We start from the raw sequence: 24,388 nt of genomic DNA on the forward strand, positions 1-24,388 counted from the left end.
TTAACTGATATTTTGAGCAGACTGTGCCTCAATACATGTCTGTGTAGCAATAAACTCTGTCTCTAAGGGTACACTATCTGGGGCCTCTCCTTTGACTACCACAGGGAGTTACCAGGGAATCAGTAATTCCAAGGTCAATTGCCACAGTAATTCCTCATTTACCTCCTGTAGCTTTGTTTCCACGCATATTGAGAATTTCAGGCCTTGGTAAATAGACTCTTTCAGTATTTTATCCATTGTTGTGTTTTACAACATCAGAAAACTACACGAATGAAAGCTTTACATAAAAACAATAATCTAACATGGTTCACAGCCTCAGATTGGTTGTAATTTGCAGTGCAGAGTCTTTGAGAGGTTCAAAAACTAGGAGTCACTGCCCCGGATCAAGAATGGTGGATCGTCCTTGGATGGTCAAGTTGGTCTATGCTTTTATATATTTTCAGATTTACCATTTCCGAAGGCTGTGCAGAAAAATGACAAAGAGCAAAACAACACTTGTTCTTGCTTTAACAATTGGTGCCAATCTCTAACTCAAGCTGTGTCTGGAAGAGGGCCTTGAAGGCAATAGTTAGAGACTGCAGGTTCTCCTACTAGCACCCCCAAGATTCAATGAGGTGGTAGCTCCTCCTTTCCCTCTAAACATAGAAAAGATGACAGACAGTGCTTCTAAGCACTTTTTCTCCAGGGCTTCTGTTAACTTTTAGGTCAGACTTGACAGTACAGTTGTCTGAAAGACCTGCAGTAACCAATGTTTATTAATTTTATAAAATGTACATTGAATGGTCTTCCGCTCTGCCCACACGAGTAATTCTCTCTCGCCTTGTGCAATCAGCTGATAGGTATATCATCCCACCTCTTATGTAGTGCTTGCATTATAATACATGGGGGTCTACTTTACATCTCAAAACGTCTTTGAATCATCACACAATACATTCATTTTCTCATAAATCAAACCTGACTGGCCAATGTTACATATGTAGACCTTTTTTCCCCACACACACTTTAGGAATACATATGCATTCACATAATATACCAAGCTTGCCTATTTACGGGGCCAAATTGATGATATAAGCGTGGTTGTAATGTACAGAAGAATTAATTGTCCCTAAAAATGTATGAATGTTCATAATATACAGTACTCAACTGGGTTTCAGAATGACGGTGCGGGCAATCAATACATTTTACATATATTTTTAGCAGGTAGGCCTCTTTCAGAATATAACCAAATAAAATCAAGTTAAAACAGCATTTTATAATACTTTCATATGTGTTAACAATGTCCCAAGCCCTAAAGTTTACCTATATTTTAAATGTATCATCAAAGAAATGACCCTCAAATAGCATATGCCAATAAACAAGGGCAGACAATTCTGCGCATAAGTGTTTGGGAATTAGGAATTTAGAATGAAAATAGATTGTTTTTAAAAATCGGCATAGATGTAAAAAAAATGGCAATTCGAACATCTAAGGTAAAAGCAGCGAAATATGTAGGGCGATGTTCGATCTTTATCAAAGGATCAAGTTGTGAGCACGTGAGGCAAAGGACCTGCTCCCACTTCAGGGGATGTCATCGAGGGCGTCTACCCTGACATTAATGGGATCACGGAGAAGATCGTGTTCCTGGGAGGTTGTGCTGCGGAACATTATTAGCAGGGAAGGGTCTGTTTGAAGTGTAAGCCTCCATGAAACACATTTCTGCAGGTATTCCACTTCAACTGAAAAGACCCCAACAAGTTACCCTATTTTGAATGTATGATAAGTTGTACTTAAATGTGCTTTAAGAAGCCATTTGATATTGAATCTGCATTACACTGCATTTAACTAATTTACTGTCAAGGAGTACTGCTCTAAAATTAAAAGTTCCTTCTTACTGGACAGCCAACTGTGCATCAAAACAAAATGACTGCAACCTGCCCTACCCTGACCATTGCAACGAAATTCATATAACACAAAGAATACACATTATTAGAACTTCATTTGAAAACCCTCCATTCACCTGCCTTGCTCTGACTGGACCAGTTCATTTTTTAGAACCAGTGTCGGTTCCTCCCATCCTCCCTGCACAAAACCACAGCTTACCTTCAATTACATTTAAAATGCCCGTGATCGGCCTACGGGGAGGAGGACAATAGTATCTCACATTAATACAAGCTTTCCCCAGGCAGATGAATCAGCTTAATTACCAGTAGGTTAGTCCCTCTGCTCGCCCCTTATGTTTGGCTACCAAATCAAAAATCAATCAGAGCCTGGTTAGAAGTGGGTCCCACCGACAATGGCAGTGAACCATGAAGAGAAACTCTCCCAGTGAATGTTAACACGGAATACATTTGAATAGAAAATTGATAGAATTGACAATGGATAAATGGCAATAGAAAAATCTGCCCTAGAGTTTACATCCCTGATCCACTGCCATTTAAAGACACTGTGGACTACTTTGATTTGTCCAGGTTTGGCTATTATGCGTCCTCTCTTTTATGTTACATCCACAGCCAAGCGATGGGCGGATAATTAGGGCTCCATCGTACTACTCTCCCAAGTAGGACAAATGATGTTCCACATGATGGCCGACCGGGCATCATTAGCATTGTTTTATTGTCATCCATAAAGTCTCTTGAATTTCAATAATGAGACATTATAGAAACCCAGGATGTAACTTTTGCATTTTAATGGCGTTTTCCCTGCTGCTCATTGGTAGCCGTACCCGCAGCATATATCAAAGCGTGGCGAAATGTAAGAAAATGTAAAGGTCAAAAACATGTTTCTATTAAAGAAAATGCATGATAATGACATAATTTTTTCAGTTCATCAGGTTCTTTTCTAAGTGCCTGTGTTATTGCCAGGTCAGTGGCGGATAACAAAGCCATGCTTGCTGTATACTGCTTCATTAGCCTGCCCTGTAAGCCCTCACCTCCAGACCCTTCACTAATCGGTTGGCCAGCTCAATGGTCTTGTTAGTTCTATTCACTTCCTCCTGACATCGGATTTTCTCAGCTGTGGCTCTCTCGAAGCCCGTCGTTAAGGCAGCAAGGCTGGTGTCCAGTTCCTTAAAAAAAAAGCCACAAATCAGCTTTGAAGAGGGTGAGAGAATGCACAAATATTACTGCTGTATTATTTCACAAGGTTTAATGTTAAAATACATAGCGCGTTGAGTTTCAAATCACTACTGTTTTCGCACGTTTCAATCAGAAATTACAGAAGCAAAATGGCAGCACATTTTCCGCCGGTGGTGCAATCTTTGATGTTTGTTCCAAGCAGCATTGCAGAAATCATCATTCATAATCTTTGCAGGGGGTTGAAAGAAGGGGTCCACAGAGTTAGCAAAGCACACTTCCATAAAAAATATTAAAGAAAAAATATCTGAAACGTATGAGGATTTAAGACTTACTGTCAGTTCATATTGTTACATTCCATTAAAGTTTATTACTGTCTTAATGTGCAGAATGTAAAATACATTTAATAATCATATCTTTACCTTTTATCTAAGTAATGTGATAAATGACTAGTTGGGTGTACCATTCCGTGTTTCCCCCCTTCAGAATTTTTTGAAAATGGCCTGCCCTTTTCACGACACTGCATGCATATTAATTTGATTAATGTGAAATAAAGATACGCATACGCGGCAAGGTCTTCCTCTTTACAGTAATGCCCTTTACAAAACAAGGAGAGCCCGGATGCAGCTCCGGTTCCACACTGATCAAACAGCGTCACGTCACCAGGGCACGCGCTGCCCAGGTCAGGCATACAGATCAGCTTTAATTGTGCAACACCTTATTGCTGGTGCACGTCAATCAGACCCTCTGAATTGAGAAAAATTTGCTCTGTTCATTCTCTTAAATGATGTATCCAATTAAACTTGTTAGAATTCATGATCTTCAGTCAAGGTTAAATGAAAGTAGTTACTCCTGTCAGCTAGGTGATTAAATACTGCAGACATCAGGAACATTTATGTGCAAAATTAAAATTTTGGTCTAAAGCACGAGTCTTTATGCTTGCCAGTTAATTATCTTGCAGTTCTTCCAGTTATTAAATGCCCACAGCATTTCTTAATCATCAGCTTCCTTTCAAAACTTATTTCATAACCCACGTGAAGCTGGATTTGAATGTTTCAATGAAATGACAGGGCAGGGAAAATGTACTCTTTTGAAGTTTTCTACAGTTGCTATGATACAGAAGATATTAATTATTAAGCTGGGATTCAATTTCCGCGAAAAAACTATTTTTGTAATGCGTCATGGCTGATATCGAGTTCATTTGATAAGATTTCTTTGCTTTGTGGCTGGTAATGAATTCCTCTGTGCAAATGTTGAACTCTTCTTTCACTATTTCAAGTTCCCAAATTGAATTATATTTTCCAGGTAACCCGATGTGTATACTGAAGCAGTGGATAGTGCTGTCTTTAATACAATTTATTGGTATGGAAGCAGAATGCATTGGAAAGTTATGGAGCGCGTGCTGCTATCTTAGAAAATTACAATATAGTATTTATAGTCACTTCCAAATATGGTGAACTCAGGGTAGGAAACGCTTCCCAGGTGCTCTTGTTGCTAAGAGAACACCACTGGTCCTTTCTCAATGGATGATTAACCAGGAAACAGGAAGCAGTGAACATTGATGGCAGAGAGCAGTGTCTCATGGATTTCTCAAGGTTGAAAACTTGTCCCAATCTGAGACCCTCAAAGGCCTTTTTCTTAGTGCTTCATGATCCCTGAGACCAGCATTAGCACAACTAGTGCCAGGGATACCAAAGGCATATGTTATGTTATGTGTATTTGCATAGCTAACAACTCACCCTGGAGGGTACCCTGGCACAGAAGCAGGAGCTGTATTGGTTGAGCCTTGGTAGGGGCTATGTGAAGAGCCAGGTCTTCCATTTCCTGTGAAATTAGAGGACTGAGGTGGAGGCTCAGATATGCAAGGGCAGGTTGTTCCAGGCTTTAGGAGCAAGGTAGAAGGCACGATCCCTTGATTGGTTCTGTGTATGCAAGTAGAAGTCTGTCTAAGCGGAGGTAACTTGTAGGTTTGTTAACATTTATACAGTTGTTGAGGTCAGTGGGAAAATGTTGTGTAAGGCTTTGTATGTGTGTGTGATGAGTCTGAAGAGTGGTTCTTTGTAGCTTGGGAGCCAGGTGACATCTTTGAGGTGCAGAGTGATGTGAGTGAGGAGTGGGAGGTAGAGGGTGAACATGGTAACATAGTTTTGGATGATCTGGAGTCTTCCGGTCAGTTTAGGGTTGATTCCAGCATAGAGAGCAATGCAGAAGTCCAGCTTGCTGGTGATGAGGGCATGGGTGACCATTCTGCAAGTGTCAGTGGGGAGCCATTTGGAGAAGTTTTTGAGCATCCTGAGTGTGTGGAAGCAGGAGATGGAGACTGCATTCATTTGGCCAGTCATGGTGAGTTGGGTGTTGATTACTATTTCGAGGTTCTTTGCATGGGTTTGAGAGGAAAGTGGGTCTGATTTCGGCAGACCACCAAGTGCGGTCCTAGAGCAAGGTGTGTTTTCCGAGATTACTACTTCTATCTTGTCTGTGTTGACCTTTAGGTAGTTGATTTTCATCCATGTGGTGACTTCGGTCATGCAAGCAGAGAAATTGGCTCTCATAGTTGGTGTCTTGTCAGAGGACAGCATGAGCAGGGTGTTGTCAGCATAAAATATGATTACTCCTTAAGTGCAGATGATGCTGGCAAGTGAGGTCATGTAGGCATTGCACAGGTTGAGACTGAGTGAGGGTCCCTGTGTAACCCTACAGATGACGTTGTCAGCGCCTTAGATGAAGGGGGCTAAGCTGACTGACTGGGTGTGGCCTGTAAGAATGGAGAAAATTCAGCAAAGTGCGAGAGCTTGGATGTCAGGTTGGTGCAGCTGTTGGATGAGGATGGGGTAGGAGAAAGTATTGAAGGCTGTCGAAAGATCCAGAAGGATGAGGTCCACGGAGTAACATCTGCCCATAATCATCAGGATATTGTTCATGGCAGTGTTGAGAGCAACTGTGGTTGGGACTGAATCCTAATTGATTGATGTCAAGGAAGTGGTTGTCAGAGACATGGTTGACTAAGCATTTGCTTGTCATCTTTTCCATGACTTTTGTTGGGTAGGGTAGCAGAGTGATACCCCTAGCACCTTTGGGTCTGTTGAGGTTTTTTTTGACAATGGGTAGTACTGTGGTATATTTCCAGGCATCTGGGTAGGTGGCTGTGATGATTACGTCATTACAGATCAAGAAGAGTTCTGCACTCATGGTGTCCAGTCCTTTGATAAAGAAGAGGTGAGGACAGGGGTCCATGAAGTGCCCCAGAGTGTATGGATTACATGGTTGCTGCATTGTCTTGAGTGGTGATGGTGGGCCAGGAGGTCAGGGTGGTACACTGGGTGCTTGTAGAGAAGGTGTAAGAGTCTGATTGAGTCTCAATGTTTTTGTAGATGCTGGTGATTTTGTTGCTGAAAAATAGAGACAGCTGCATGCAGACATCCTTGGAGGTGGTTATACATGTGGGGTGTGCTGCCGGAAAGGTGAAGTCTACTATGGCAAAGATTTCTTTAGCATGGTTGGTGTTGCTTTTGACACAGTCGGTGAGCACAGAGAGTTTGGTGGCTCTGATTTGATTATAATAGCGTCTGAGCGCAGATTTGTAAGGGCTTTTGTTGGTGTCATTCTGTCTTTGTCCCCATTTGTGTTCAAGTTGCTTGCAGTGGTGTTTGGTGAGCCTGAGCTCTACTGCGTGCCATCATGCTGCAGTTTAGATCCCATGGCTTTGTTGGCTTTGAGAGGAGTCAGGGTATCTGCTCAGGCATTGAAGTTCGAGATGGATTCAGAGAGGTTGCTGTGTCAAGGCTTGCGGAGTTCAGATGACCAATACACTTCTGAGATCTTGTTCCAGTCACATTGTGAAGATTTGGTGATAGTGTTTCTGCAGTGCAGTGGAATGGGTACGTTGAAATTGATGAGGGTGTGGTCGAATCAGGTGATCAGTCTGGTCTTGTTTACTGTGATGTGCTAGAGCTGCTGGAGATGGCATTCACTAGGTGTCTTCACATAAATGCAATTTTTGCTCAAATATTTATTTTGTGGATTTACTCTTCATTAATTTGCTTAGCTAAATGTGTGGCTGACACCTTTCATGTTATACTAGTGTACATATTTAATAATCTTCTGAAGAATTAACCCATTGGTTGCACCTGTTGGGTTACAATTTATACTCAAGCTCACAAGGTGTTATTGGGCTGCCCTTGCTTATGTGTGCCTCTGCAAATATTGTCAACACAGCTTCTGCCCCCCTGTCTGTATAGGGATGCTCCTGGCCTTCTACTGAAAAGGGGCCAAGCACCAACTCACAAGGGCCCCCTTCTAATGGGTCCAAGGTGGGTCAGGGACAAGGACTCTGCTTGCCCATTAGTGTGTCACCATACCAACAAAATGCAAGGGGTAACAAAAGTGATATCACACACCCTTTGACCTTAATGGCATTAGAGAAAATGCAATCTTATGACATTTGACTTTGAATGTCCCCATTAAATAGTGTCACATGACCTTAACTATGAAGACACCACAATAATTGACATCATTGACGTTCTATAATAAATGCATGATTAATACAACACAGACAAATGTCCAGTCAAGTACTTCCTACCAGATACTTTTGAAATAAACTGTGTCAAATAGTGGATTTAAAAGAACAATGTTTCCATACATTTAGTAATAAGACAAAGGCTTTGAAAGGGCAATCATAAATATTCAAGTCCTTACATGGTCAACCAAGCCGGTTAAAGCCTAACCCTCCTCTGGAATAGACTCCACTGTTTTCAAAATATGAACGTTACCCGGATGTACAAAGCCAAAGGGTCTGACTTTCACTTGAGTGATGGCCAGGTTTTTAATGCAGGCACATGCCACAAAATAAAAGGAAAAAATAAACATGTTTTCAACTAAACATGCCATGGGCTAGTAATAAAAACGTTAACATTTAAAAAAAGGAAGTAAGACAGACAAAAGATGAAGAAAGGCAAAAAGGAATGAAGGAAGGCAAAAAAGAAGGAAGGAAGAGAGGGAAGGAAACAGGGAAGGAAGGAAGGCAGAAAGGAGGGAAGATTGAAAGAAGGAAAAAAGAATGAAGGAAATAAATAAAAAAAGGCGCTCAAAAGAAAAGAAAGAAAGACAAGGAAAAGAAGGGAAAAAGAGACAAAAAGAAAGCAAAAAGGAAAACAAAGAAAGACAGAAGGCAAAAAAGAAAGAAAGAAAGAAACAGAAAAGTGAAAAAAGAAAGAAAGAAAACTGAAATAAATAAAGAATGAAGGAAAGTAGGCAAAGCAGAAAGAAAGAAGGCAACAAAAAAAGAACAAATGAAAGAAGGCAGAACAGAATGAAAAGGTGGAAAGAAGGTAAAAAAGAAAGAAAAAAGAAAAAGAAGACACAAAGAAAGAAAGAAGGCAAAAACAAAAGAAACAATGGAAGATAGGCAAAAAGGGAGAAGGAAGAAGACAAAAAAGAAAGAAGGGAAGAAAGAAAGAAGGAAAAGTAATAAGGAAACAAAGCAAGGAAGAAAGAATGATAGGAAGAAGGGAAAATAAAAAAGGGAAAGGAAGCAATAAATACAAATTCAAAAGGGAAAAGAAGGCAAAAAAGAGAAAGAAAGGAAGAACAAGAGAAAAAGAATGAAAGACAAAAGAGAAAGACAGAAAAGTAGGCAGAAAAGAAAGAAAAAGAAAGAATGAAAGAAGGGAAGAAGACAAAAAGAAAGAAAGGAAAGGAACATAAAAGGAAGAAGACAAAAAACAACAGAAGAAAAGGAAGAAGGAAAGAAAAAAGGAAAGGCAAAAAAGAAAGAAAGCAGGAGCAAAATAAGCAAAGGAGAAAAGGGGGAAAGGTAATAAAGAAAGATGAAAGAAGTAAAAAGGAAAGAAAGAAAGGAAAGAAAAGATGAAAGTAGGAAGGAAAGTGGGTTCACAATATAAAATAATGGATACTAAAACACAAATTACACCCACCTATGTTTAAATTGAACTGTTACAAGTGAGCCACAAATTAAACATGATAAAGTTTGTATTTCTTCCTGGGAAAAGTGTATTATAGAACCATCAATGAATCTGAGTCCAGGAACACAATATGGTATGTTGTGAAATAGCAGCAGTCCACTTCCAAAGGACTTTACAACAGTTTTGGAAACCGCAGGAACTGAAAAAGCTGGAATGTGCCCTATGCTCACTTCAACTGCGTCCTACTTCCACATCATTGGTACTTAAGGAAACTACATTATGAATGGATGTTCATCTCGTGAAAGAGCAAAATGAAGTCACTCAAAGTGAGGTTAACCAGAGGCTCAAGTAGACTGACCCATTGCCCCATGCTGTATGCTGCAGAGGGTGGATGCAAAATGGGAATGACACACCAACAGACCAATGGATGAAGAGAGGTGGCTGAAAGCCCCTTTAAGTAACTATATTAGACACAACATTTAAGTAAAATGAAGAGGTCTTGGCTAACGCGAAACCTAAAAATTAGGCAGAAATAAGTGACATTCTAACTGGGCAGTGAACGTGCAGGCAAAATAAATAGCCAGTATTTAATGCTAATATAAATTCTAAATAAAATAAAGTACACTTTCAACCAACTTTTTCTTTGAAGAGAAAGTAAGATTTATATGTGGATGTGACCAATGTGTATATGCTTGCTGCAGTCACTTAAAGTGAAAGGTGCCAATGAATGACGTGGGCTGACCCATTTTTCTACACAGCATGCTGCAAATGAGGGGAAATAAAATCTAAGTCACAATTTACAGACCAATTAATGAAGGTCACTTACTAAAAGCCCCTCTCTGTAATCATACGATCTATATACTTGTCTAACCAGATTGTTAAAGCTGTCTCACAAGCCAGTCCTAAAAATAACTTTCATTGTGCAAGAGGCACTAATTTGTCATTTGACATGGTTGTCCCCTCATGTAAAAAATACATACAATATGCCTCTGTTTGAATTTTGCCATTAATGCCATTCATATACCATGGGTGACCCTAGAGTAAAAAATACTTCTACTATGTGAGGGCCAGTATTTTGTCATTGTTGCCTCCTTCACTATAGCACAGTTGTCCTCCCTTATGCTAAGAATTATCTTGAATGAGCTAGCACCGGCATTCTGCCTCAGATGTTACCATGCCAAGAAGTTTTCTTAGATATGCCGGCACCAGCATTTTTCCACGGGTGCCCTAAATGACAAAAACATACCTCTAGTATTCCAGAACCAGTATTTCACCATGGCTGCTGATTATGCCAAGAATTACCTTCAGTATGCCAGTGCTGGTGTTTTGCCACAGTTACCTATCAGACTAACACAGCTGCTTCCAGTAATCCAGTAGCAATACTTTGCAAAGGCTGCCTCTATACACTATTTATTACCTTCAGTATGCCACCACATTCTCACTCACCTTCACTCTCTCATTCATTCTCACTCACTGTTTTGCAGTCAGTTTTACTTTCACTAACTAAGTCACACTCACTCATGCTCACTCCACTCATTTGAACTCATTGTTACTCTTAACTCTCTAATTCTCACTCACTCTGACTTATTCTCACATGCTCTCACTCAATCATTCATTCACACTCCCTTGCTTTTGCTCACATCCCCTCTTACTCTAACTCACTCCTACTTTCTCATTCACAATCACTTGCTCTCACTCTTACTCTCACTCACTGTGATTCACTCATCCTCACTTATTGTTATCCTCACTTAAAGTCACTCAGTCTCACCCATTCTCACTCACACTTTCTAACACTCCCTCACACTCCTTCTTATTCAGTCTCACTCAGCCACTCTCACTCAATTTGGAGGATGCTACACATTTTCCAAACTCAGCATGACCCCTTAGAGTCACAGACATCAAATTTACGTGCACATGATGACCACAAATCCTCTTTTGATTTGGCACCTAGGTATGTTTCAAAGTAGACGAATATCTGATTGTTACCTACATCAAGTTTCTTCCGAATGAGTTGAAGCTTCTCCGCAGCAATTCCGAGATCAGTGTTGGCCTGAGAAAGGGACTGTCGTTTCAGGTCAACTTCGCAATAAACCTGGCGAATGATGAAACACAGGTTTTGAATTGCACACAGCAAATAGGTATGTATGTATTATGTACTACTAAAAGTAATGGCAGTATTTTCACTGAGACACCCTATGAAAAACATGCACATATTACTTTCATCCTCGGTACACACTTTTTTCACTGAAAACAAATCCAAGCTTTTAGCATTGTCATTGCTTGTTTGTTTTCAGGTGAAAGCAAATTCAGGGAAATAAAAAGTATTTTACTGGTGTGTGGGTTGCAAATATGTGGATTACAGTGCGCAGCCTGGTGCCTATGGAAGAGACTGAAATTGGCAGAGCTCCCTTCCAATCTACCTTAGTCCTGCAACCCGTACGTTCTTCCAGTACTGCGGCCAACACACAGCTTTACAGTGCAACACCGGCCTCAAGCATCTTGACTAAAGAGCTTGGGAAGAGAGTGAAGCCTCTTTCCTGCTTTTCATTGACATCACAACGTAGTTCTTCCCCAAATGCAAAACGCATGCCTCGTCATGAAATTGTGTGATTCGAACCGTTTGGTGGGAAAAAAGGCATTAGCCTGTATGTGACAGCAAAGACACTCAGAGATGAAGACTGCATGGAACCAACTTGTATAGGTTCGGTACATCTGTCTGCTAGCACCTGGCTAAACACTTCATAGGGTACACGTGTTGTTCTGAAAAAAACACCTTATGTTTTGAAATATTTATTTACAGTTAGAGCACATTATCTGATAATCCGTTAGGGAAATTATCAAAAATAATATAATTCTTTGAAAACGCCTAGACAAGGACAGTGAGAGCTACTGTGTGATTTGTATCTGGAAAAGAGGCTAATTAATTCCAAGCACCCAGGAAAATACATTAGCGTGGACCCTGTGACTAGCTGCTGGCAAGAGGCCTTGGGTTCTAGAACTACTGTGTACAGCTATAATTGAATTGCACTGGGGTTGTGTTGGAAATGGCCCTTTCTGCAGGGTCATCCCCCGACTTTTTGCCTCCCTCCTCCACGTTTTCTGACTTTTGTCTATTTGCTTTAGGACTTTGTGCACTTACAACTACTAACCAGTGGTTAAGTGCTTATGGTCTCTCCTTAAAATATGGTATCATTTTCCTATCCACAATTGGCATATTGAAATTACTTGTAGGTCTCTAGTAAAGTGCACTGAATGGGCCCAGGGTCTGTAAGTTAAGTGCTACCAGTAGGCCTGCAGCACTAATTGTGCCACCCACTACAGTAGCCTGCCACTCCAGAGTCTGTGTGTGCAGTTTTAAACTATCTAACCAAAGAAAGGACAGGGAGATTATGTGGTCCAGTGTAGAGTCTCCCTAATAGTAATACTAGTCCAGAAAGGTACACTGTTCCAAAAGAAAAAGAAAAAATCCACTAGGCACTACTAAAAGTAGAAGCAAGAGCCCTCACGCATCAATTGGATGTCATGCTTCATCACAGGGCTTGTTCCTAGTCAGACTGCTGCTACAATGTTTGACGGGCCCCACAGGGGGGGCTCTTTGCCGGAGATCTTGATTTGAAATATGTGCCAAGCTGACAAAATGTAGGGATCAATTTGAACCTACATCAGAAGAGGAGCAGGAGAAAATTAAAATTGTCTTGAACCTACAAAACCTATATATTTTATTGATCGTAAGGAATCACGGTCAAGGGTAAAAACATGAGGGAGAGGAAAGGAGACTATGGGGGTCATTCTGAGTCTGGCGGGCGGCGGAGGCCGCCCGCCAGACTTCCCCCACCAAAATACCGCTCCGCGGTCGAAAGACCGCTGAGGGTATTTTGGGATTTGCCCTGGGCTGGCGGGCGACCGCCAAAAGGCCGCCCGCCAGCCCAGGGCAAATCATCCTTCCCACGAGGACGCCGGCTCAGAATTGAGCCGGCGGAGTGGGAAGGTGGGACGGGTGCAGTGGCACCCGTCGCGTATTTCAGTGTCTGCATAGCAGACACTGAAATACAAAGTGGGGCCCTCTTACGGGGGCCCCTGCAGTGCCCATGCCATTGGCATGGGCACTGCAGGGGCCCCCAGGGGCCCCACGGCACCCCCTACCGCCATCCTGTTCCTGGCGGGAGACCCGCCAGGAACAGGATGGCGGTAGGGGGTGTCAGAATCCCGCGCTCCGCCGCCATGGAGGATTCTAAAGGGCAGCGGAAAACCGGCGGGAGACCGCTGGTTTTCCGCATCTGACCGCGGCCGAACCGCCGCGGTCAGAATGCCCTGCGGGGCACCGCCGGCCTATCGGCGGTGCTCCTGCCGACCCTGGCCCCGGCGTCAGAATGACCCCCTATGTTCTGTCACTCTACCAACACACAAAAGGGGAGGTTGAAAAAAATGTTCCTTCAACCACGACTACAGGTCAACATGTTTCACGCCTAAGAAGTCCCTACGGATCGATTGGCCTTTCATCAGGACCAAAACAAAAAAATCTCCTAAGCTACACTAAATACCAAATCATGTTGGGGAATTTATGGCAGGAATTATAGAGTTACCTTACTGTAGGAGCTATGCATCTAAAATTCTAGATAGATGAGGACCCTCCTCTGTTAGGGACGGGGCTCAATAGGAACATGCGTGCCACTGGACTATCGTTGCTTTGTCTGCAGTGATTGTCCAGTCCGGGTAACCTACCTAGTGGACGCATTCCCGTTACCTCATCTATCTATTTAGAATGTTAGATGCCTAGCTCCTCAAGCCAATTTTAATTTGTCTTTCTCCCGCCTATCTCTCCCATGGGATAATGTTAGGATTACCTTACAGCATCTTTTAAGTGTAATTTCCAATCGGGAAAAGAGAGAAATTTGGAATTTGGTGTCTCTGGACTCACAATTTAAAATCACAACTTATCCTAAAGTCAGACTGTAAATTGTAAGTCTGAAAATACCACTTTTAGAAAGTTAGCATTTTCTTACTTTACCCATTCTATGCCTTTGCCTGTCTCTGAATACATGTCTAGGGTTGGTGGCAGCTGGGCTTTGGGCATTCCCTCTAGACAGTCACACACAATGAATGATTAGGTATGAATTAACAGGCCTTAATGGGCCATTAACTGGCTTGATGGGGGGCAGACCTTAACACTACTTTACTTATGCCTGAATAGGGCTGTGCCTCTCCTCACACAAAGGGCTGCATTACCCCCTGTAGAGTGTCTCAAGCCAGGGAAGGAAGGACTGGGACATTGTGATCTTCAAAGGCCTCTTTGAAGTCTCCCCCACTTCAAAGGCACCTTTGGGTATAAGTACTGGACCCCAAACCCCACCAAATCAGAACTGGAACCAAGGACAATTTGCCAGGAAGAAAGAATGCTGTGCTGCCACGAAGGCCTGCCACTCTGCAACTGCATTGCTGTGTTGGCCTACTGCTTGCTGTGTGCTGTGCTGTAGGAGGGACTGACACTTTGCTACTTGCTTTGCTGTGTTGGTCTGTGGCCTGCTGCATCTTGCCTGGAGTGAGAACGACTGGACTTGTTCTCTACATCCTTGCACCATATTGTCTCAAAGGGGTTGTTGACTTCCTCCCATTCTCCACGGTCTCAGGGACATCAAAGACTGCCTGCAACTCTCCTGGTTCCGCTGGACTCTGCCATCTGTGAGTCCTACCCTTGCCTAAGGTGTCCCCTCCAGTCCTGGGCCTTAGAAGCGGGTTCTGCAGCTGAATAGGGCTGTGCCTCTCCTCACACAAAGGGCTGCATTACCCCCTGTAGAGTGTCTCAAGCCAGGGAAGGAAGGACTGGGACATTGTGATCTTCAAAGGCCTCTTTGAAGTCTCCCCACTTCAAAGGCACCTTTGGGTATAAGTACTGGACCCCAAACCCCACCAAATCAGAACTGGAACCAAGGACAATTTGCCAGGAAGAAAGAATGCTGTGCTGCCAGGAAGGCCTGCCACTCTGCAACTGCATTGCTGTGTTGGCCTACTGCTTGCTGTGTGCTGTGCTGTAGGAGGGACTGACACTTTGCTACTTGCTTTGCTGTGTTGGTCTGTGGCCTGCTGCGTCTTGCCTGGAGTGAGAACGACTGGACTTGTTCTCTACATCCTTGCACCATATTGTCTCAAAGGGGTTGTTGACTTCCTCCCATTCTCCACGGTCTCAGGGACATCAAAGACTGCCTGCAACTCTCCTGGTTCCGCTGGACTCTGCCATCTGTGAGTCCTACCCTTGCCTAAGGTGTCCCCTCCAGTCCTGGGCCTTAGAAGCGGGTTCTGCAGCTGATTTCTGCAAAAACCGACTCATTTTGCCTTCAACAATAACGCTTTACTCCATCAAAGGCATTGTTTCAGCAGACTCTGCATGGGTTCTGTAGCTAGCCTACCCTCCATTGCTGTCGGCCTGAACTTTGAATTTGCACCGGTCCCTTGTGACCTCAAGTAACCTTTTGACCACTAGAGACTTCTAAGTACTGTTTTTGCATTTAATCCTTAAAAAAGTAATATCTTGACTTCTACTTATTGCATTTTTGTTGCTTTGGTCTTGTTTTACTCAGATAAATATTCTCCATTTATCTAAACTGATGTGGAGTCTTTTTGTGGCATCTTCCACTGTGTTACTGTAATTAAGTGTTGCACAAATACTTTACATATTGCCTCTTACCTTAAGCTTGACTGGTCTGTGCCAAGCTACCAGAGGGTGGACACAGGCTAATTTAGGTTGTGTTGTACGACTTACCCTGACTAGGAATGTGGTCCCTACTTCGGCAGTGTGCATACCTCTGCCAACAAGACACCTAAATTCTAACAGAAGGTAATAGATTCCTCAAACTAGTGGTACAATTGTATAAACCAGTTCCCCTAACTTCCACACAGAGGACTTTGTAATTCCCCCTAGATTTCCATATCTCAGTGGTTGACAATTTGGCAGGTCCCTACAAGCATGACCACTGTGGAAAATCGGGTGGCATTCCAAAGAAATATTTTGTAACAGTAGTAATATAACATGCTGTAAGGGAATAGGGCTGTTTCCCCAGAAATTACACAAAATTGAGTAACCACTCAAAGGAGATTATTTGCCAATGTAGCCTCTGCCTCAGAAAGTCATTTGCTACAGAAACTACAGGTCAATCTGTGTCTCCTGGAATTGTCGCAGAAGTGCAGTCAACTCTGACAAGCATATAAGAAGTCAACCTCCTCACAAGAAATTGCTTCCTTGCAGAGGATAAACAAGCCATTTGCTTTGAAGCAAACTGTGTACTGTTGGTGTTATAGCAGAATATCATGGTCAGAGTATCATCTGACATAAATATTATGTCCTAAATCTCTATTACAAAAATTTCACCGTGCTGAAGTTACTAATAGACAATATAGCCCCTGTGTGTTATATTTGGTTAAATGACATTTATACCAGGCATATATTGGCATATATTTCTTTGCACAACATTATGGCATACAGCTCTACGGGCATAATGTCCTTGGGAAATGATACATTGTATTTAAACCGGGGCAACTGACTGGGAAAGCTAATTCTTTCATGCACCTAAATTCACTGTTCTTTAGCATTAGCAAGTGAATCGGCTGAATAATCCGATAGTCCCTTACCCAAGACCAACGTGAAATCTGAATGCCCTCACACATTCTCAATGAAACAGGAATTTCAAAGATCATGTATTTACACTGGAACTGTGAACTTCTACTCTTCTACTCTTTACTGGAATTATAGACTTCACCAAACAGCGGCTTCTGCAATCCTCCATCGGGCCCACTTGTCCTCACCACACCACGGGTTGGTGTGTTTAATTTCATATCCCAAATTATGTGTTATCTCAGTTAAGTGTACCTTGATTCTTTGTTGTTTCTTCTCTGGCTCAAACACTCCACAACTACAATGTCGCACTCATACCCTAGGCAACAGGAGCTTTATTCTCTGGTGCCACAAGCAAGTGTTACTCCTATTACTGGGTACAAAGGCACTTCTTCATGTTTGCCTCTAAGAGTTCATATGTTGCGCTTATATATATATAATTAGTTAGACCTGACATGCCTTAGGGTGGTCACCCCTAACTTTTTGCCTGCCTCCCTCCACTTTTTGGACTCTGTTTTTGCTGGCTTTTAGACTCTGCACACTTTACCACTGCTAACCAGTACTAAAGTGCATATGCTCTCTCCCTTTAAACATGGTAACTTTGGATCATACCCAGTTGGACTATTTAATATACTTATAAGCCCCTAGTAATGTGCACTGTATGTGCCTAGGGCCTGTAGATTAAATGCTACTAGTGGGCCTGCAGCACTGGTTGTGCCACCCACTCAAGTAGCCCCTTTACCTTGTCCCAGGCCTGCCATGGCAAGGCCTGTGTGTGCAGCTTCTCTGCCACTTCGACTTGGCATTTAAAAGTACTTGCCAAGCCTAAAGCTCCCCTTTTTCTACACATAAGTCACCTCTAATGTGTGCCCTAGGTAACCCCTAGAGCAGGGTGCTGTGTGGGTAAAAGGCAGGACATGTACCTGTGTAGTTTACATGTCCTGGTAGTGTAAAACTCCTAAATTTGTTTTTACACTACTGTGAGGCCTGCTACCTTCATAGGCTAACATTGGGGCTGCCCTCATACATTGTTGAAGTGGCAGCTGCTGATCTGAAGGGAGTAGGAAGGTCATATTTAATATGGCCAGAATGGTAATACAAAATCCTGCTGACTGGTGAAGTTAGATTTAATATTACTATTTTAGAAATGCCACTTTTAGAAAGTGAGCATTTCTCTGCACTTAAATCTTTCTGTGCCTTACAATCCACGTCTAGCAAGGTTTAGTTGACAGCTCCTTGCGCATTCACTCAGACACACCCCAAACACAGGGTACTCAGCCTCACTTGCATACATCTGCATTTTGAATGGGTCTTCCTGGGCTGGGAGGGTGGAGGGCCTGCTCTGACACAAAGGACTGCCACACCCCCTACTGGGACCCTGGCAGACAGGACTGAACTGAAAGAGGACCTGGTGCACTTCTAAGCCACTCTTTGAAGTCTCCCCCACTTCAAAGGCATATTTGGGTATAAAACAGGGCCTCTGCCCTACCACCTCAGACACTTGCTGGAGAAGAAACCTGAACCAGAACCTGCATCCTGCCAAGAAGAACTGCCTGGCTGCTCAAAGGACTCACCTGTCTGCTTTCTACAAAGGACTGCTGCCTTGCTGTTGGCCTGCTGCCTTGCTGAACTCTTGTCTGGCTGCAGAAGTGCTCTCCAAGGGCTTGGATAGAGCTTGCCTCCTGTTCCCTGAAGTCTCAGGACCAAAAAGACTTCTCTTTTTCATTTGGCCTCCTCGTGCGCCGAAAAATTCAACGCACAGCTTTCTCCGCGGTGAGAAAATCGCCACACGCCCATCCAGAAAGTCGCCGCTCGACGCAACGCCTATGGTGCGACCGGAACTTCGACGCACAGCCTCGCATGGACAATGCCGCCCGACTTCCAGAGAGGAAATCGACGCGACGCCTGCAGTGAGAAAGAAAATTCCACGCACAGCTTCCCGGAACGACACGCAGCCGGATAACAAGCCGAGGAATCCACGCACGGACCCTGGGACATCTGGTAATCCCGCGAACCATAGAAGGAGTCAGCATGCATGCCGGAAAACGACGCACGTCTTCCCAGAGTGAAAAATAGCGACGCAAGTCCGTGTGTGAAGGGGCGAAACCAACGCACACACCATTTTTCTTCCCGCAGAACGACGCACGACTCCCGGCGTGAAAAATAACAAGGCAAGTCCGTGTGTGAAGGGGCGAAACCGACGCACACACCATTTTTCCATGCATCTCCTCCTCTGCGGCCCTCTGTGGGAGATTTTCCACTCCAAACCAGGTACTTTGTGCTTGAAAGAGACTTTGTTTGCTTTTTAAAGACTTAAGACACTTTATATCACTTTTCAGTAATATTTCTACAAATTCTTATTGCATCTTTTATTGTGTTGATCTACAAATATCCAGATAAATATTCTATATTTTTCTAAACACTGTGTGGTGTATTTATGTGGTGCTATATGGTGTTATTGTATGATTTATTGCACAAATACTTTGCACATTGCCTTCTAAGTTAAGCCTGACTGCTCGTGCCAAGCTACCAGAGGGTGGGCACAGGATAATTTGGATTGTGTGTGACTTACCCTGACTAGAGTGAGGGTTCTTGCTTGGACATAGGGTAACCTGACTGCCAACCAAAAACCCTATGTCTAACATTGGTGATCAGCGGTGAGGATAGGACTTGTATTTGTGCAGTGACATACAGTAGCTAAGTATTTCACTACCTACCCACAGTTGAAGGTCAACTTGATTTTTATCTCTTTTTGCCAATTTGTTTTTCCTGACAATTTTCAAAAACTAAATCCTCACTCAACATGTCTCTGGCTGGGTCTCAAGTAGGAGATTTGGACCTAGCCCTGTTGGAGACATATAGGGGGTGATTCTGACCCCGGCGGTCTGAGACCGCCGGGGCCAGGGTCGGTGGGAGCACCGCCGACAGGCCGGCGGTGCCCCGCAGGGCATTCTGACCGCGGCGCTTAGGCCGCGGTCAGATTTGGAAAACCGGCGGTCTCCCGCCGGTTTTCCGATGCCCTTGAGAATCCTCCATGGCGGCGGAGCGCGCTCCGCCGCCATGGGGATTCTGACACCCCCTACCGCCATCTTGTTCCTGGCGGGTCTCCCGCCAGGAACAGGATGGCGGTAGGGGGTGCCGCGGGGCCTCTGGGGGCCTCTGCAGTGCCCATGCCAATGGCATGGGCACTGCAGGGGCCCCCGTAAGAGGGCCCCACACTGTATTTCAGTGTCTGCTTTGCAGACACTGAAATACGCGACGGGTACAACTGCACCCGTCGCACCTTCCCACTCCGCCGGCTCAATTCTGAGCCGGCGTCCTCGTGGGAAGGTTGATTTGCCCTGGGCTGGCGGGCGGCCTTTTGGCGGTCGCCCGCCAGCCCAGGGCAAATCCCAAAATACCCTCAGCGGTCTTTCGACAGCGGAGCGGTATTTTGGTGGGGGAAGTCTGGCGGGCGGCCTCAGCCGCCCGCCAGACTTAGAATGACCCCCATACTGTCAAACAGCTAAAAGGGTTCTGCAGGGTGATGAGAGTACCCACCGAAGGGGCCTCCAAAAAGGAGGACTTTCAAGTGGTGCTGAGGGCCTAGGTAGAAGCCCATTTAGAGAAAGATGATGAGGAAGAGGAGCCAGAAAATGGCCTCTCAGAGGATTTATTGCCATCAGTGGGTAATGTTACCACTGCAATTGTGCCCCCTTCCAGACCAGGGAGCAGTGTCTCTGAGCAAAGCCTGACCGCAAAGGAAAGGAGAGAAGAAAGGGAGTTCCAATTGCAAATGGCAAAACTGAAAATTGAGGCCCAACAGGAGGAAAAGAGGGCAGAGAGAGAAGCCAAATAAGCTGAGGCTGAAAGAGCAGCCAAACAGGTGGAAGCTGAAAGAGCTTTGGCTGAAAAGAAACTATTGTTGGCTCATGAAGTGAGTCTCAAGGAGCTGGAGATCAAGGTGAGACAGTCTGAATCCAGCAGTAATGGTGGCAGCATACAGACAGGACCTGCTGGAGAAAAGAAGGTTTGTATACCCAAAAATGTGGTGCCCAGTTTTGTGGTGGGAGATGACATAGATAAATGGTTAGCTGCTTATGAAGTTGCACTAAGGGCTCATGAGGTTCCTGAAGGGCAATGGGGTACAGCTATGTGGGGTTATGTGCCGCCATTGGGGAGGGACACACTTCTCACATTGGATCAACCTGATCAAAACACATACCCACTTCAGAAAGCCACTTTACTTGCCAAGTTTGGGCTGACCCCTGAGGGATACCTTCAGAGGTTCAGGGACTGCACTAAACAAACCACACAAACAAGGGTAGATTTCTTTGACTTTTCCAGTAAGCCACTGAATGGATGGGTGCGGGGCAACAAAGTAGATGATTATAAAGGGTTATCTGACTTGATTCTGAGAGAGCATATGCTCAATACTACTTTTACAGAGTTGCGCCAGCACTTGGTAGATAGTAAGCTGACTGATCCCAGGAAGCTTGCTGAGGAGGCGGACCTCTGGGTTAGCACCAGAGTGTCCAAAAAGGTACTTGGGGTGACACCCACAAAGGTGGTCAGGGTTCCCAACAGAAGAAAGAGGGGGGAAATAAACTTACAGATAAGGAACTCTCAAAAGGCCCCCAAACGAATTCCCAGGGAGGGGGTGGCAACCATTCCTTTTCCAGATTTGGGAAAAAGCCAGGGACTTATGATAAATCAGGGAGATCCAACCCCAAATGCTTAGAGTGCTACCAGTATGGTCACTATTAAGGGGACCCCCAGTGCTCCAAGAGGGCACCGTCCACTACTGGACAGACACCTGGGTTGACTAGTGTAGCGCTTGGGGGGAGATGGACCCAGATAGCTTTGGGGAGCAGGCAGAGGTTTCCCTAGTGTCCCTGGGAGAAAGAGAAATGGTGCCCAAAGCCCACATGCCCCAAAATACTTCCAAGTACAGGCAGTGGGTTACCATTGATGGGCAAAAGGTGGAGGCTCTGCGTGACACAGGAGCCAGTATGACTACTATCAAGCGTAAGCTGGTGTCATCAAAGCAGATAGTCCCTAATACAGTCCACCAGGTCATAGTCGCTGGCAATCGTGAGAGTCACATACCGGTGGCTCTGGTTCCCTTTGAGTGGGGGGGGGGGTCCTCTGGTACTCTGAAAGTAGCTGTGAGTCCTGCCATGCCTGTAGATTGTCTGTTAGGCAATGATCTTGAGCATACTGCTTGGAAAGAAGAAGAGCTCAGATCCCACCTGGAGATGTTAGGGTTACCTGAGTGGGTCTGCATGACCACACAGTCCATGGCTGCCCGGGAAGGGAGTCAAGGGCTTCTGGAGCCTGGAAAAATGGCCCAGAGAGCTGCAAAGAGGAAGGGCAAGAGGCACGGGAAACCCACCTCAAATGTTCCCACGGTGGTGGACGAGGCCACTGAGGAGGAGGAGGCCACGAGCCAACTGGGGAGGACATAGCTGACCTGGTAACCTACCTGAACTTGCTGGCTGGCAAGTAGAGGGGGGCCTACCAGGACAGAATTCTGCAAGGCGCAGAAGGAATGCCCCGCCCTTGAGGGTCTGAGGCAACAGGCCACAGCCCAAGCAGCAGGTGACGCCTCTGGCACTCACCATATTTACTGGGAGAATGATCTCCTTTACAGTGAGTGTAAGGTTCCAGGTCCTGGGGCAGCCCGTGTGCTGGTGGTCCCCCAGTGTTACCGGAACTTCCTACTGGGTCTGGCTCACGACATCACCCTGGCAGGACACCTGGGCCAAGACAAGACCTTTAACAGGCTTGACACCCACTTCCATTGGCCCAGAATGAGGACAGCCTCAGATAACTTCTGCAGAGCTTGCCTCACCTGCCAGGCTAGTGGGAAGACAGGGAAAAGGCTTAAGGCTCCCCAGCTCCCACTCCCAGTCATTGGCACCCCCTTGGAAAGGGTGGGCCTCGGCATTGTTGGTCCCTTGGACCCCAAAACTGCCTTGGGCAACAGGTTTATCCTGGTTTTGGTGGACCATGCCACCCGCTATGCAGAGGCAATCCCTCTGAGAACAGTGACTGCACCGGTGGTAATCAGATCCCTGTTGGGAATATTTACCCGTGTGGGATTCCCTAAGGAGGTTGTGTCTGACAGGGGCACAAACTTCATGTCTGCATACATGAAGTCCATGTGGGATGAGTGTGGGTGACCTACCGGTTTACCACCCCTTACCATCCTCAATCCAATGGGTTTGTTGAGAGATTCAACAAGACCCTGAAAGGCATGATTAGTAGCCTGACTGATGCCATGAGGCGTAAGTGGGACATCCTCTTACCCTGCCTGTTGTTTACTTACAGAGAGGTGCCCCAGAAAGGGTGGGGTTCAGCCCCTTTGAGCTTCTCTATGGTCACCCTGTCAGGGGACCCCTAAGCATTGTGAAGGAGGGCTGGGAGAAAGCTCCCAAGTCACCTCCCCAGGATGTGGTCAGCTACATGCTGGCCCTCCGCAACCAAACCCAACGCTTCTGGAAGCAGGCCCAGAGTAACCTCGAGGCCAGTCAAGAGGTGATGAAGGAGTGGTGTGACCGGAAGACCACTCTGGTTGAGTTCTCACCTGGAGACAAAGTTTGGGTGATGGAGCCAGTAGAGCCCAGGGCTCTCCAGGACTGCTGGACTGGCCCCTTTGAGATCAAGGAGTGTAAAGGGGAGGCCACTTACCTAGTGGACCTCAAGACCCCTAGGCACCCACTGAGGGTCCTCCATCACAACCGGCTCAAACCTCACTTTGAGAGGTCTGAGGTCAGTATGCTCTTGGTCACAGATGAGGGCATGGAAGAGGAGAGTGAACCTTCCCCCGACCTCCTCTCTGTCAAAGAAGGGGATGGGTCTGTGGGGGGTGTCATTCTCTCTGACTCCCTGACTCTAACCCAGAGAGGAGACTGCTATGAGCTGTTACAGCAGTTCTCCCCCCTGTTCTCCCTTACTCCTGGACTGACCCACCTCTGTGTTCATGACATTGACACAGGTGACAGTCCCCCTGTGAAGAACAAAATTTACAGGTTGTCGGATAAGGTGAAGGCCAGCATCAAGGAGGAGGTCTCCAAGATGTTGACTTTAGGGGTTATTGAAAAATCCAGTAGTCCCTGGGCCAGCCCGGTGGTATTGATTCCTAAGGCTACTGCCCCAGGTGCGAAGCCAGAACTCCGGTTCTGTGTGGACTACCGGGGTCTCAACTCAGTCACCCGGACTGATGCTCACCCCATCCCCCGAGCTAATGAGCTCGTTGACAGACTCGGCGCTGCCAAGTTCCTGAGTACGTTCGATCTTACTTCAGGGTACTGGCAGATGGGCCTGACTGAGGGGGCTAAAGAAAGATCAGCATTTTCCACCCCTAAAGGCCATTACCAATTCCGGGTGATGCCATTTGGACTGAAAAATGCCCCGCTACCTTCCAACGGTTGGTTAACGGGGTCCTAGCTGGTAATGATGACTACTGTGCAGCTTACCTGGACGACATAGCTGTCTACAGTTCCAGCTGGGAGGAACACCTGCTCCACCTCAAGGAGGTGCTTCAGGCTCTGCAACAGGCAGGCCTGACTATCAAAGGCTAGTAAGTGCCAGATTGGGCAGGGTTCCGTGGTGTACTTGGGACACCTAGTAGGTGGTGCCAAGGTGCAGCCACTCCAGGCCAAGATTGAAAATATCAAGGACTGGCAACCACCTAGAACACAGACTGAGGTGAGAGCCTTTTTGGGCCTCACTGGATACTACCGCAGATTTGTCAAGGGCTATGGTACCATTGTGTTCCCCTTGACAGAACTCACTTCCAAGAAACAACCTAGGTTGGTGAATTGGAC

At 45.3% G+C, this 24,388-nt stretch overlaps 1 protein-coding gene across 1 annotated transcript in view; it reads right to left on the minus strand.

Annotated features, from left to right (window-relative positions):
* LOC138283610 (dynein axonemal heavy chain 11-like) overlaps positions 1-24,388 on the minus strand; it is a 2,790,563-nt gene that overhangs the window by 426,681 nt on the left and 2,339,494 nt on the right. Inside the window, exons 66-67 of the mRNA XM_069221547.1 lie at positions 10,962-11,063; positions 2,909-3,043 (exon numbers count right to left, since the gene is read on the minus strand). Of these exons, the coding sequence (XP_069077648.1) occupies positions 2,909-3,043; positions 10,962-11,063 (237 nt within the window). The remainder of the gene's footprint in view (positions 1-2,908; positions 3,044-10,961; positions 11,064-24,388) is intronic.

Source organism: Pleurodeles waltl, chromosome 3_1, assembly GCF_031143425.1.
Source record: "Pleurodeles waltl isolate 20211129_DDA chromosome 3_1, aPleWal1.hap1.20221129, whole genome shotgun sequence".
Lineage (NCBI taxonomy): Eukaryota > Metazoa > Chordata > Amphibia > Caudata > Salamandridae > Pleurodeles > Pleurodeles waltl.